Source organism: Palaemon carinicauda, chromosome 24 (assembly GCF_036898095.1).
Source record: "Palaemon carinicauda isolate YSFRI2023 chromosome 24, ASM3689809v2, whole genome shotgun sequence".
NCBI classification, from domain to species: domain Eukaryota; kingdom Metazoa; phylum Arthropoda; class Malacostraca; order Decapoda; family Palaemonidae; genus Palaemon; species Palaemon carinicauda.
The window spans coordinates 2,952,831-2,966,002 of NC_090748.1; the positions used below are offsets into that span (position 1 = coordinate 2,952,831).

Here is a 13,172-nt window from a genome sequence, read left to right on the forward strand (position 1 = left end):
AGGGGAGGAATAGGTAAGGCCGCATATAAACAAAACATAAAATTTATCTTGATGTTTAGTATAAATGGAAAGCTAATCGAAGAGGCCTAATAAAGGCGGGTGAGATATAAAATATATAGAGGAAAATCTATAATTAACAACAACAATTTATAACGTGATAAGATAATTGCTAAAAGCCTAAAACACACTTCCGTACACTAAGGGAAGGGTCGGCCATCTTTACTCTACGGAAAAAACCAGAGATAAAAGAGCAAGGGCAAAACACTTTTACTTTCCTTTCAAAAGCATTTCTTTTGAGGATAGTATTGAATAATCCAACACGGCGAAAGCAATAAAACCAAAACCAAGTACTTCACCAATTCGGTAGAAAACTCGAGGTCATAATAGCGAGTGGAATCGACTTGTCGATGAAACCGACAGAGAAGAACTGGAGCTGTTTACATGTATATGCGGTATCTGGCCGATAGTCGGCGCTGGTGGGCACACCCGCTACCTTCATGGCGATCGCTCGCGAGTTTTTGGATTCTGTCGAGCCGTCGGAGACGTCAGCTATTATATATTCACCGGCTAAGTTTAATATTTTAAAAATATTGTTTACATTGTATTTTTTTCTTTTTATAGATTTTATATCAATTAGTTTTATTTTTCTATAATTTGAAAAGAAATATCAATTAATGCCAGCCAATAATAAAACTGCAAGAAAATTTATAAGCTAAGGTTGGGGGGTTTGGGGGAACCTATAGGTCTACCCGACCCGCCAAATCATCAGCAGCCACAGCCTGGCCCTCCCTGGTTCTAGCTTGGGTGCTGATCATATTAGAGAGGAGGCTTGGGGACTGACCATATGGATGTTCAGTTTCTATGGCATTGTCCTGCTAGCTAGGGCATTGTCACTGTCCCTTGACACTGCCATTCATGAGTGGCCTTATACCTTTAAATCTTGAGCCCTCCGGTCAGGAAGTTCTTTCTGTCTCCTCTAGCAGGGCGGCAAAACCTTCCTTCTTTGGGGTATCCACATCATGTGAAGTTCTTCATCTCTTGTGGCCATGCTTGGGACCTTCATGTTCCTTGTCGAAGATCAGGTTATTTGAGTTGTTGTTTTGGGAAGCACACCAGGACAGCCCATCTGTTCCTGCAGGGGTTGGCCTCAGCTCTTACCCCTCCAGAGCCAACAGAAGGGCTCTATTCTGTCACTCCCAGGACATCATCCGCTGCAGCAGATCCTCTTCGCTCGAAGGATCTGCGGGATATCGCCTTTGCGAGTGTTGTTCCAGCACAATCACCCCTCGATGTGAGTTTGCATCTCAACACTAGGTAGGGCTTGCCATTCCTCATAAGGGGAGTGCTCAGGAGAGCATTCTTCCAGTGCACCCACCTCTCAGGCGTTCATCTTTCAGGGTGAGCTCATCCTCCCTGGAGTAGCAGTCTGGTGAGTGTTCCTCCAACACTCTTACCCTCAGGGGCAAGATCGTGAGCTGAGCTCACTCAGCGTGAGGCTGGGCTTGCCCATCATCCAGCTTTTGAGCACACCAACCCTTTAGGGACCTTTACTGGGAGTTCATCCCACCAGGTAGCTCATAAGTGCCAGTGCGAAGTCGCCATTAGCCATTGCTTTTTGGAGGTAAGCTGCTTGGAGCTCCCGGATGATTCGTGAAGCGATCATCCAGCAGACAGGTGGTTCTCACGACGTGAAACATCTGTCTTGCGAGACTTACAAAGTCTCCGGAGTGAACAGGCTACTGAGCACACTCGCTAGGTGCAATCACCATTGCTATCAGCTGGCTGGGATAAAAATTCTGCTAGTCATCTGCTCTAGCACCAGGAACGCCCACCTGTGCCTTGCGCTTAGCCTCAAAATACTAGGAAGTCTTTGCCTGCGCAGGAAAGGTACTTTAAACAGCCAGCCTTTCATGAGCCTCCTGCTACTTGGCCCCAACCCCTTTTCGGTCAGGCTCGCTCACAAACTGTAGGGTTTGTCTCGCCGAAGGGTGCAGCTAGCACCACCCATGAGGTGCGATTCTTTCCATTGCAAGCAACTGATGCGCCATATGCTCCTATAACGCATCCTACCCAGTCATGCGTTCCTATTCAGGTTTCACAACCTGCATGCAAGCCTACAGCAGTCTCAAGAGAGGCTTGTCTATTAAGAGAGGATTTTAAAGCTCCAGCGGAAGACGTTTCAGGACGAATATTGTCTGGAAACCCAAAGGTTTAAACCAAAACTTGCCAAACTGGAACCATTTTTTGCAGAACCTAGACATTTATATTTTAAAGCTGAACCCGAGATACTGCAAGAGGAGGCAGGACACTCCTCCTCTGGGAATCGAGATCTCCAAGGGAGGTCTTGTTTACTGACTCCTACTGGCTTTCACTGATCAAACTTGTCAAAAAAGCTCCTTCCTCTGAGGCCTTATAACTAAAGACCCTCTCAGTTCAAGACCCTACTAAGTCTGTTCAGATTAAAGGGCAGAAGGAGGATGCCAACATCCTTGCCTCCTTCAGTGGTAGGGCCCGTGAGAGGAAGGACAAGAATACGCTTCCCAAGCACTGGTCCTCCAAGATCCTGGAAGATCTGAGTCTTCAGAAGCTGGTTGAAACTCGTGAGGCAGGAGTTGACCCTCCTAGGCCTCATTCCCCTGTGGCACAACACAATTATGACAACGATCAATTTCCGACTTGACTACGTTCAGGTTTCGAGATGGATGATGACTATTCATCAGATGATTCCATAGGTTTCCATAGGTGAGCTTCCAGCTCCTGTCAGTGCAAAGGCTCCTGACACACAGGAAGGAGAGTCAGAGTCGATCTTCATGCAAGTCCTCTGAATATGGATAAAAATCTGAATATTGGTAGAATTAGTCTTTCAGATTCCAGGAATTAAAATTGTTAATTCCTGGCATTTACAACTCACAAAATCTATTTATAAGAGGTCTAATAAAATTATGAGCGAGATTTATTGAACTCATCATAGCTATTTCTAAATAACAGTTCCTTTATATTTGATACATTAACACCCATCTAATACAGTGCCTACAATCCTGTATTTAAACCTCTGCTGAGATTATAAAAAAAAAGACATAGAGCATTCTTTATCTCTACAAAGAGAACAAACCAATTCACGTTGTGCTCAGCTAAATAAAGCTTTTTCATATACTGTACTTTACCTTTGCATTGTGGAAGATATTCCTGAAGCTATTGGGCTTTAGTTAATAACAAAGAATAATTCATCAATTTTAGACAGATCAAATCACGCAAACAGGCCAAAGATGGTACAACAAAATAAAAATATGTGAGGAGAACCAAGCAGGGTTAACAAACCATGCCTGACAATCAGTATTACCTGACAATTGGGTGTCAACTGGAATAGAGAGTACATTAGTGGAATAGTAAGAGCAGAATTTCAAATATATTTTAAATATGATTGATGAAGCTGGGCTTAAAGAAAATGTAAACAATTCCAGGTAGAAATCATTAAAATAACAGAAAATACAAACTTTCTACCAATCTGGCCAAAAGAAACAAGAGCCATGTAATTACATATTAACTGGAGATAACTTACCATCTTCGCCATCAGCATGCTGTCTCCGTGCTCTGCGAGCAATTATTTGTTCTTTTTTCTTCTTTCCACTAAATGGTACCTTTCTTCGATAATGAGGCATCTCAAATGAATACTGAAATTTAAAGTAATACATTAAAATTAAGTAAATTTCTTGAGTAATATTAATTTTTATTACCTATTACCAGGCAATATATAATTCTGTATTTACCTCTACTGGTTAGATTAGCTTAGATCAAGATTATGAAAATTATCATGATTCATATCTAAGCATACATTGAATGTGATTGCACAGAAAAAAATATAACATAGCTATTAAAATTACAAAATGCTCTGTTGCTCCATTGATTAGGGACAATGGTAAACTACAGAAAGACAAAATGATATTTTGATTATAAAATAAATTTTTGAATATACTTACCCGGTGAATATATAATAGCTGACGTCTCCGACGGCTCGACAGATTCCAAAAACTCGCGAGCGATCGCCGTGAAGGTTGCGGGTGTGACCACCAGCGCCGACTATCGGCCAGATACCGCATATACTTGTCAACCACTCCAGTTCTTCTCAGTCCGCTGGGTCTCTATCGGGGAGGAAGGGAGGGCCTATAATTTATATATTCACCGGGTAAGTATATTCAAAAATTTATTTTATAATCAAAATATCATTTTTAAATATTAAACTTAGCCGGTGAATATATAATAGCTGATTCACACCCATGATGGTGGGTAGAGACCAGTATTAATACAATAAAGGCGTATATGCTCAAGAGTTTTTTGACAATTATTTCATAAAAAACCAACTTAAGTATAGGTACTACCTGGTAAGGAAGCTGACTCTGATGATTACTTTGCCTCATTAGTCTGCTTTCCTCACGAAGCCCAGCCATCCTCTCAGGATGCTGAAAGACTCCCAGGAGCTGTTATATCCAGGGCGAACACCCCTATAACAGGACCTCATCAATATCCTTAATCTGGGCGCTCTCAAGAAACAACATTTTGACCACCCGCCAAATCAAAAAGATTGCGAAAGACTTCTTAGTCTCCCGTACAACCCAAAATAAGATTAAAAATTTCAAGAGTAGATTAAAAGGATATTGGGATTAAGGGAATGTAGTGGTAGAGCCTTCACCCACTACTGCACTCGCTGCTACGAATGGTCCCAGTGTGTAGCAGTCCTCATAAAGAGTCTGGACATCTTTCAAGTAATATGAAGCGAATACCGACTTGCCTCTCCAAAAGGTCGCGTCCATAATACTTTTAATGGATCTATTTTGCTTAAACGCTACTGAAGTTGCTATCGCTCTGACTTCATGAGCCTTGACTTTAAGTAAATTACGATCCTTCTCACTTAAATGAGAGTGTGCCTCCCGAATCAAAAGTCTAATAAAATAAGACCACGCATTCTTAGACATGGGCAAAGAGGGCTTTTTAACGGAGCACCATAAAGCCTTTGAACAACCTCGTAGCGGTTTAGCTCTGGATAAATAAAATTTAAGAGCTCTAACGGGGCATAGCACTCTTTTAACTTCATTCCCCACAATCTCAGAAAGACTGGGGATATCAAATGATTTAGGCCAAGGACGAGACGGAAGTCCATTCTTGGCCAAAAAACCAAGTTGAAGAGCGCATACTGCTTTATTAGTGGAGAAGCCGATGTTCTTGCTAAAAGCATGTATCTCACTAACCCTTTTAGCCGAAGCCAAGCACACCAAAAAAAAGTGTCTTGAGGGTAAGATCCTTCAGGGAGGCTGAATTTAATGGTTCAAACCTGTTTGACATAAGGAACCATAGGACCACGTCCAAGTTCCAAGCAGGAGTCGAAATATGACGCTCCTTGGAAGTCTCGAAAGACTTAAGCAAGTCTTGGAGATCTTTGTTATTAGAGAGATCCAAACCCCTATGCCTGAAAACAGAAGCTAACATGCTTCTGTAGCCTTTAATGGTGGATGCAGAGAGGGAGCGACCGTTTCTCAGATAAAGCAGAAAATCCGCAATCTGCGCTACAGAGGCACTTGGAAGAGGAAATAGAGGAGGACTTGCCCCAGTCTCTAAATACCTCCCATTTCGACTGATAGATCCTGATGGTAGAGGATCTTCTAGCCCTCGCGATCGCTCTAGCTGCCTCCTTCGAAAACCCTCGAGCTCAAGAGAGTCTTTCGATAGTCTGATGGCAGTTAGACGAAGCGTGGGGAGGCTTTGATGAAATCTCTTTACGTGAGGCTGTCGCAAGAGATCCATCCGCAACGGCAGACTTCTTGGAACGTCTACCAGCCATAGAAGTACCTCTGTGAACCACTCTCTCGCGGGCCAGCATGGAGCAACCAACATCAACCTGGTCCCTTCGTGAGAGGTGAACTTCTGCAGCACCTTGTTTAGGATCTTGAAAGGTGGAAAAGCATAAACGTCCAGGTGAGACCAGTCCAGCAGGAAAGCGTCTATGTGGGCTGCCTCTGGATCTGGAACTGGAAAGCAGTAAGTCGAGAGCCTCTTTGTCAGTGAAGTCGCAAAAAGATCTATGGTGGGTTGACCCCATGTCATCCATAGCTTCTCGCACACAGTCTTGTGCAACGTCCACTCCATGGAGATGACTTGTCCTCTTCTGCTGAGGCAGTCCGCCAAGACATTCATTTTTCCTTGCACAAATCTCGCCAAAGGAGGGATGTTACTTGCCTTAAATGGAGTTCCTTCTGATCCGTGGACCAAAGACCCGAGCATTCCAGACTGTCCAGTGGAGCTCCCTAACCCAAATCCGATGCATCTGAATACAACACATGGTTTGGGTTCTTGATCGCAAGAGAAAGACCTTCTCGAAGTCTGATGTTGCTGTCCCACCAAGTCAGACATGTCTAGACTGAGTTGGAGATTGGGAAAGAGATACTCTCTAAGCCCTTCTCCTTGTTCCAATGGTTTAGGTGAAATTGGAGAGGGCAAAGGTTGAGTCTCCCCAGAGAGATAAACTACTCCAGCGATGAAAGAGTTCCCACGAGGCTAGTTCAAACTCTTACAGAGCAACTGTTTTTCTCTTGCAAGTGAAGGACTTTTAACAGAGCTTGTTCCATTCTTGTGGGAGACGAAAAGGCCCGAAAAATCTGACACTGTATCTCCATTCTCAAATAAAGAATAGTCTGGGATGGGGTACTGTAAGTTACGACTTCTCTACGTTCACTATGAGACCTAGCTCCTTGGTTAGGTCTAATGTCCATTAGAGGCTCTCCAGACAGCGATTTAATGACGACGCCCTGATTAGCCAGTCGTCAAAATAAAGGGAGGCTCTGAATCCTCAAAAAATGTAGAAAGCTTGCTACATTTTGCAAGGGCCTTGTAAAAACAAGAGGAGCAGGAATGAGGCCAAAGTACAGTGCTCGAAATTGGTACATTACTTTCCCGTCCACAAACCTCAGATGTTGTTGAAAGTTTGGATGAATCGGGATGTGGAAGTATGCATCCTGAAGGTCGAGAGAGACCATCCAGTCGCCTTCCCTTACTGCTGCCAAGACAGATTTGGTAGTCTTCATCGTGAAGTTTGTCTTGACAATGAACACATTGAGCGCACTTACATCTTAAGTACTCCTGCAGTGAACGTGGCTGCCAGATCATTGGAGCCATCCCTGATAGCCTTGTTCCTGCAGAGAACGTGGCTGTCAGATCATTGGAGCCATTCCTGATAGCCTTGTTCATGCATGACATAATTGTACAGCAATACATTGACAGCTGGAGAGACCTTCTTACTTAAGGCTCCCAGGGACCAATCCAACAAATAAAAACTTCAAACGCTCGAAAAACTCCTAACAGGAGATGGTCTAGCTCTGAAGCCGACCATAAAATCTTGGAGCGTCTCATGGCTAGACGACGAGGAGAGTCCACAAGGCTTAAGAAGTCTCCCTGGGCAGAGGCAGGTACTCCCAAGCCGAGAACTTCTCCTCGAGCTTCTCCTGTGTCACACCAGATGCCCGAGCGAGAAGCTAATTAAGAAGGAGGAAAAGCAAAAGCAGACTTTCCTAAACTTCTCCTGGATTCCAACCAGTCTCCCAGTAAGAGCATGGCCCTCTTGGAAGAACAAGAGAGAACTGACTTCGTAAAAGTAGGAGTCGAAGAAAGTCATGCCAAGAGTAAACTCAGACGGCGGAGCAGCCGTTACAAAACGAGTAGGACAAAATTTCACTAAAGAAATTCATAATTAAAATACAAGGGATTGTTGGACCACCCTAGGTTACTCCTCTTCTGAATGACTCCCCAAAGGTACATTAGTTGAAAGGGGGTCATCAACTTCTTCAGAAGGCACATCATCTGATAAATCTAAAGTCTTGCGAGAAGGAGATTTATATTCAGAATGACGTGAAGGAAAAGCCTGACAGGCTACATCAACTTGTATATGAACAGAAGTTAAAGTTGGAGGGTCGATGTCACGTTGTGACTGCAGAGAATGTTATTCTACTACACGTCGTGACAGAAGTAACTGACGTTCAAACGTCCCGTAGTAACAGCGGTGACTGCTGGTCGATGCTATATCGTGACTATGATGACTGACCCTCGACGTCACGTCATGTCTACGGTGTCTACCGCTCAACGTCACGTCGTGTCTGTGGTGTCTGCATCTCAACGTCACACTGTGACTGCGGTGGCTGACGTTCAAAGCGATCAAAGTTACCTCGAGATTTATGCTCCGCATCTCGCTTAACAGCAAAGCTGTCACTAGAGATAACGTCAGCGTGGCGTAACAAAGCTGTCACTAGAGATAACGTCAGCGTGGCGTAACAAAGCTCGTCTACAAGGTTGAAGACCCGAATCACGTATCCCAGAACCGTGACGTACAAAAAGCAAAGGATCCTTTCGCACAGGAACAGGATCGAAAGCTTCTATTGAAGAAGAAAGCTTTAACAGCATATCTTGCAAAACACTTAACTTCGGATCAACCTGTGACTGCGGCGGCTGACGTTCAAACGTCACGTAGTAAACAGCAGTGACTGCTGATCGATGCTATATCGAGACTACGGTGACTGACACTCGATGTCACGTTGTGTCTACGGTGTCTACCGCTCAACGTCACGTCGAGTCTGTGGCAGAAACGTCTGTACATGAACGTCATCGCTATGAACGGGACTCTTATTATGACTACAGCTAGGACGTTGAACTTGTTCTGAAGGAACTAATAAACGTTTCAACCGTCTCGAAACTTTACGCCCAGGCTTTTAAAGAGACGAATCATCGGAAGACGAGGAGAAACTTCGTCTCTCCTGTCTTAAGGCAAGGACGTGCTTGCCGAGCAACGTCTGATACCTTTGAGGGAACGTCTGTTCGTTGGTTTACACTCCTCACTCCCTTAGGTCCTACGACATTCCTTCTCCCTGGTGCAGGGGAGCCTGAAAGAGGTCTCGGACTAGGCAAGTGACAAGCACGAACAAACGAACCCTCCGCAACACAGAACATGTTTTTTTTTTTTTTGCACTTACTTCACTGATATCGCATTTTTTAATAATTTCACATTAGCCATGAATAAAACTGATTTCTACCTGAAGCACGCAATTCTCCCTTACATCAAAAGGTTAGAATTGCGAAATGAGTCGTATAATGTAAGCACATTAGTACAAAATGAAACACACATGCAAAAATCAATAAACATATACATATATATCGAATAAAACGGAAATATATAAAGTTAAAAAGATCAGTGACTGGCGAGGAGACCAAACACTAGTTCACTAAGGACTACGTTTTCAATCTCACCGTACAGTGCCTTGGGACGAGAATAAAAACTAAAACGTTTTATCCTCTCTCCCTGTACAGAGACTTGGGACAAGAGTAAAAAACTGAATCGAGAACAACGTTACTCGCTCCCAAACTCCTTGTACAGAGACTTGGGACGAGAATAAAGATCGGATCGTTCTCTCTTTCTCTCTCTCTCTCTCCGTCTCTCTCTCTCTTGTCACTCACAAGAGCATGGCCCACTCACCCTTCGTCAATAACAGGTTATTTGACTAAAGGAAAAAACTGAAAGGACTAAGAAATTGAAAATTAACAAGTTCCTTTAAACTAGTATCTAAAACACTTCAGTTTGAAAGAAGAATGAACAAAACGTCAAAATCGATTTACTCTTTCTGCAAAGTGAAACCGTGATTCTCTCTTTCTCTATCGTAACGATAGAGCGCAAACTGCGCAGCATAAATAAACCAAACGTTAATTCATCTTTGAAAAAACAGCACGAAGACTATTCAAAGAATATATTTCTTAAAATATTTTCTAAAAAATATTCATCTCATCACTCTTACAGAGCAACTGTTTTAAACTAAACAAAAATAAAAGTTGAATGGGCTCAACGTTGTTTAACTTCGTTTTCCAAGTTAGGACCGCCTACAAAGAATAGGTACGCATATAAACAAAAACATAAAATTTATCTTGATGTTTAGTATAAATGGAAAGCTAATCGAAGAGGCCTAATAAAGGCGGGTGAGATATAAAATATATAGAGGTAAATCTATAAATATCAACAATAATTTATAAAGTGATAAAATAATTACTAAAAGCCTTTAACACACTTCCGTACACTGAGGGAAGGGTCGGCCATCTTTTCTCTATGGAAAAACCAGAGATTAAAAAAAAAGCAAGGGCAAAACACTTTTCCTCTCCTTTCAAAAGCATTTCTTTTGAAGATAGTATTGAATAATCCAACACGGCGAAAGCAATAAAACCAAAACCAAGTACTTCACCAATTCGGTCGAAAACTCGAGGTCATAAAGCGAGCGGAACCAACTTGTCGACAAGACCGACAGAGAAGAACTGGAGTGGTTGACAAGTATATGCGGTATCTGGCCGATAGTCGGCGCTGGTGGTCACACCCGCAACCTTCACGGCGATCGCTCGCGAGTTTTTGGAATCTGTCGAGCCGTCGGAGACGTCAGCTATTATATATTCACCAGCTAAGTTTAATATTTAAAAATAAATTTTGAAAGTAATTTTTCAATTTTTCTTTCTTTAACTCTTGGACATGTCTCTTGTTTCTGCTGACAACGCTGTGCTATGACTTTGGATTTAATTTTTCGGGAGGGAATAAACATCAGCATCTTATAACACTGTCACTGGATATGAACTTGAGCGGCCAGCCAGTATTCCGCCCTTGAGTCAGATTTCCCTCATTGTCCATCCCCCTATGAGTTCTAATATAAGACAGTATCGGGAGAAATCAATTCTCCTTTCCGAAAGAGACCGTGGTCCTTCTAAGTTTGATGTACACACTCGCTAGCAATATGTCTCCGAGTTTGCAAGGAATTTGGATTCTGAATCAATGTTTACCAAAGAATGCTTTGTTTCGTGCTTGCAACCTTCTCTGACTAGATCAGAAAGCCCTGCCTCACCAGACCTTGTCCGTGCTCAGAATGCTCTTGATACCCAAGTGAACAACAACAGCGTGATCTCACACTAGCACGCTTAACTTTTGCGAACCTCTGACGCCCTTAACACTAGCGCACACAGTGACAGTTTCTCTTTAGTGTGCTCTTCCCACGAGGCAATACTCCCTTACTTTCCAGGGGTTGGGTCGAGTTGGGCTGGATTAGGTTATGTGGGTGTTGTTGTGTTGCAACATATTCACGTTTACCTACACACACTAAACCATGATATACAGTATGTGAAGAAATCTATTCATTTATGTCATTTCCAAAATCATATTAGTCCTGATCAATATTAAACTATACTATAATACAACCACCACAAGCTATATATTTCCTCAACTAGTTTTGCTTGATTCAAGGTTGTATACATGTATTTAGGTATCTCCACCCAAAAATCTTGGTTTCTCATTGAGACCCCCATAATAGTTTCAAATAAAGAGGGGGGTAGGGAAACAAACGAACAGTATTTACCAACGTCAAAGGTCAGAAATGAGCGAAATATAAGATAACCACTCGGAAAAATATATGGTTAATGTATTTGGCATGAAATTAAAGTATCGAATACAAGTTTTTAACACAAACTAATATCGGAAGATATATTCACTTTGATGTACAGAATCCAGTCAGGTCAAATATGAAAATTGGGGCGTATGTATTATGACGGCCATACCCGTTAACGTCCTTATGTCAACCCTATCGCTAAAAATGCGGCAGTAAGTTTTATTATAGTTAAGGACGGAAAAAGCTTTTCTACTAAAAAACAGGTGTTTCCTATAAAAAAACGGTTCGTTTTCTTCGAAAATTACACATTTCTACAGAAAATAAAAATTTCATTATCTTAGGAATAATAACCATGGGGTTAGCGTGCGCAGCTCAGCATGTACTGCTTGCCAGTACACAGGAGCTTGACGTTTATTTTTTTCATGAACAAAGCGAGCACACGGCGGAGCAAAAACCATTAGATTTCTAAAAAATATCTTCATTCTTAGATGGTCTAACAGGTTTTCGGTTTATTTGCCGTTGAAATGAAGATCAAATTCTATTAAAGCCCATTAATTACTAAAGGTAAAACTATTTTTTCCGTTCAAATGGTTGTTCCGTCCGTAACTGTAATTTTATCCAGCAATGTAAGGGGGTACATTCTCTTGTTTTCCAGATGTTTCGATAATGTGGATTTGACAATTAACGTGGAATACGCTATGTGATACTCTAACTAGTAAATATTATAGGTTTATCGTTAAGGAAATATAATTTTACCAGATTATATACGTCAAAAGTATTTTAGGTCCTGAATGACGGAACCAGGAAAGCAACTCTTAGAGTAACTTTGCATTAACACTCGAAAAAAATATGCTTAATAGATTTAACAAGACATATTAACGTAAAGATGTCATACTGTAGTTACTTACGTCTAAATTAGAGTAGAGTCTTAGAAGATGTTAATTGTATTCACTCGGAAAATGTTAAGTTGTATCGTGTTAAAACTAGTTTTTGAAACGGAATAGGCTTGCGGCCACTCTTCAGGTTCAGGTTCAGGTTCTGGGGTGAGGCATAGCCTTTACAACGGCGCCTCTGTGTCTTTTAGTTTTGTGCGTTCCTTATTTTCACTAGTTTTTTCTCTTTTCATCCACATTTGTTGTAGTATACTTTTCTTATTTTCAATATTCTCTTCACAAAAAAAGGAATTTTCCAACTGTTTCGGCACTATCTTCTTCGTATGGTTGTTGGAGCTCAATTGCTTTTATTCTTATATCACTAAACTGTGGACAATATAATATAAAGTGGTTAGCATTTTCTTCTACATCACAGAATACACAGTTTATATTTCCATCTTGGTGTCTGTTTCTTATATTCAAGCCCAATGAGTTTGTCTTTGCTCTGAATAATAAAATTGACGAAAATGTATTGTCATACACTTCCTCCTCCTTGATTTCACTTTTCCAGTTTTTATACAAAATTAGACTCTCCTTACACTCCATTTCACTCTTCCATTTGCTTGTGTCCCATTCTCTTGTTCTCTTCTTTATGTCCTCTTTCGTACATCTCTTGACTTCTCTCATCGCCATCCCACATTCTTCAGCATACTTCTTCACATGCATCCACTACTTCCTCTCTTTTTCTTCCATATCATTGACTATTGCTGTAAGTAGGTCCTTTTCTCCCTTAAAAATGCTATTAAGGTACCTCAGCTTACCATCCATTACCCTTGTTTTCATAGCAGATGCTCCT

General features: G+C 41.7%; 1 protein-coding gene across 2 annotated transcripts in view; it reads right to left on the reverse strand.

Moving 5' to 3' along the window:
- LOC137618038 (guanine nucleotide-binding protein-like 1) overlaps positions 1-12,504 on the reverse strand; it is an 83,552-nt gene extending 71,048 nt beyond the window's left edge. The window contains exons 1-2 of one of the 2 annotated variants that reach the window (XM_068347958.1): positions 12,353-12,504; positions 3,560-3,671 (exon numbers count right to left, since the gene is read on the reverse strand). In XM_068347958.1, coding sequence (XP_068204059.1) covers positions 3,560-3,659 — 100 coding nt within the window. In that variant the 5' untranslated portion in view covers positions 3,660-3,671; positions 12,353-12,504. Of the gene's footprint in view, positions 1-3,559; positions 3,672-12,348 lie in introns of both variants that reach the window. The other variant, XM_068347959.1, reaches the window with a different exon arrangement.
- Between the last annotated feature and the right edge of the window lie 668 nt (positions 12,505-13,172).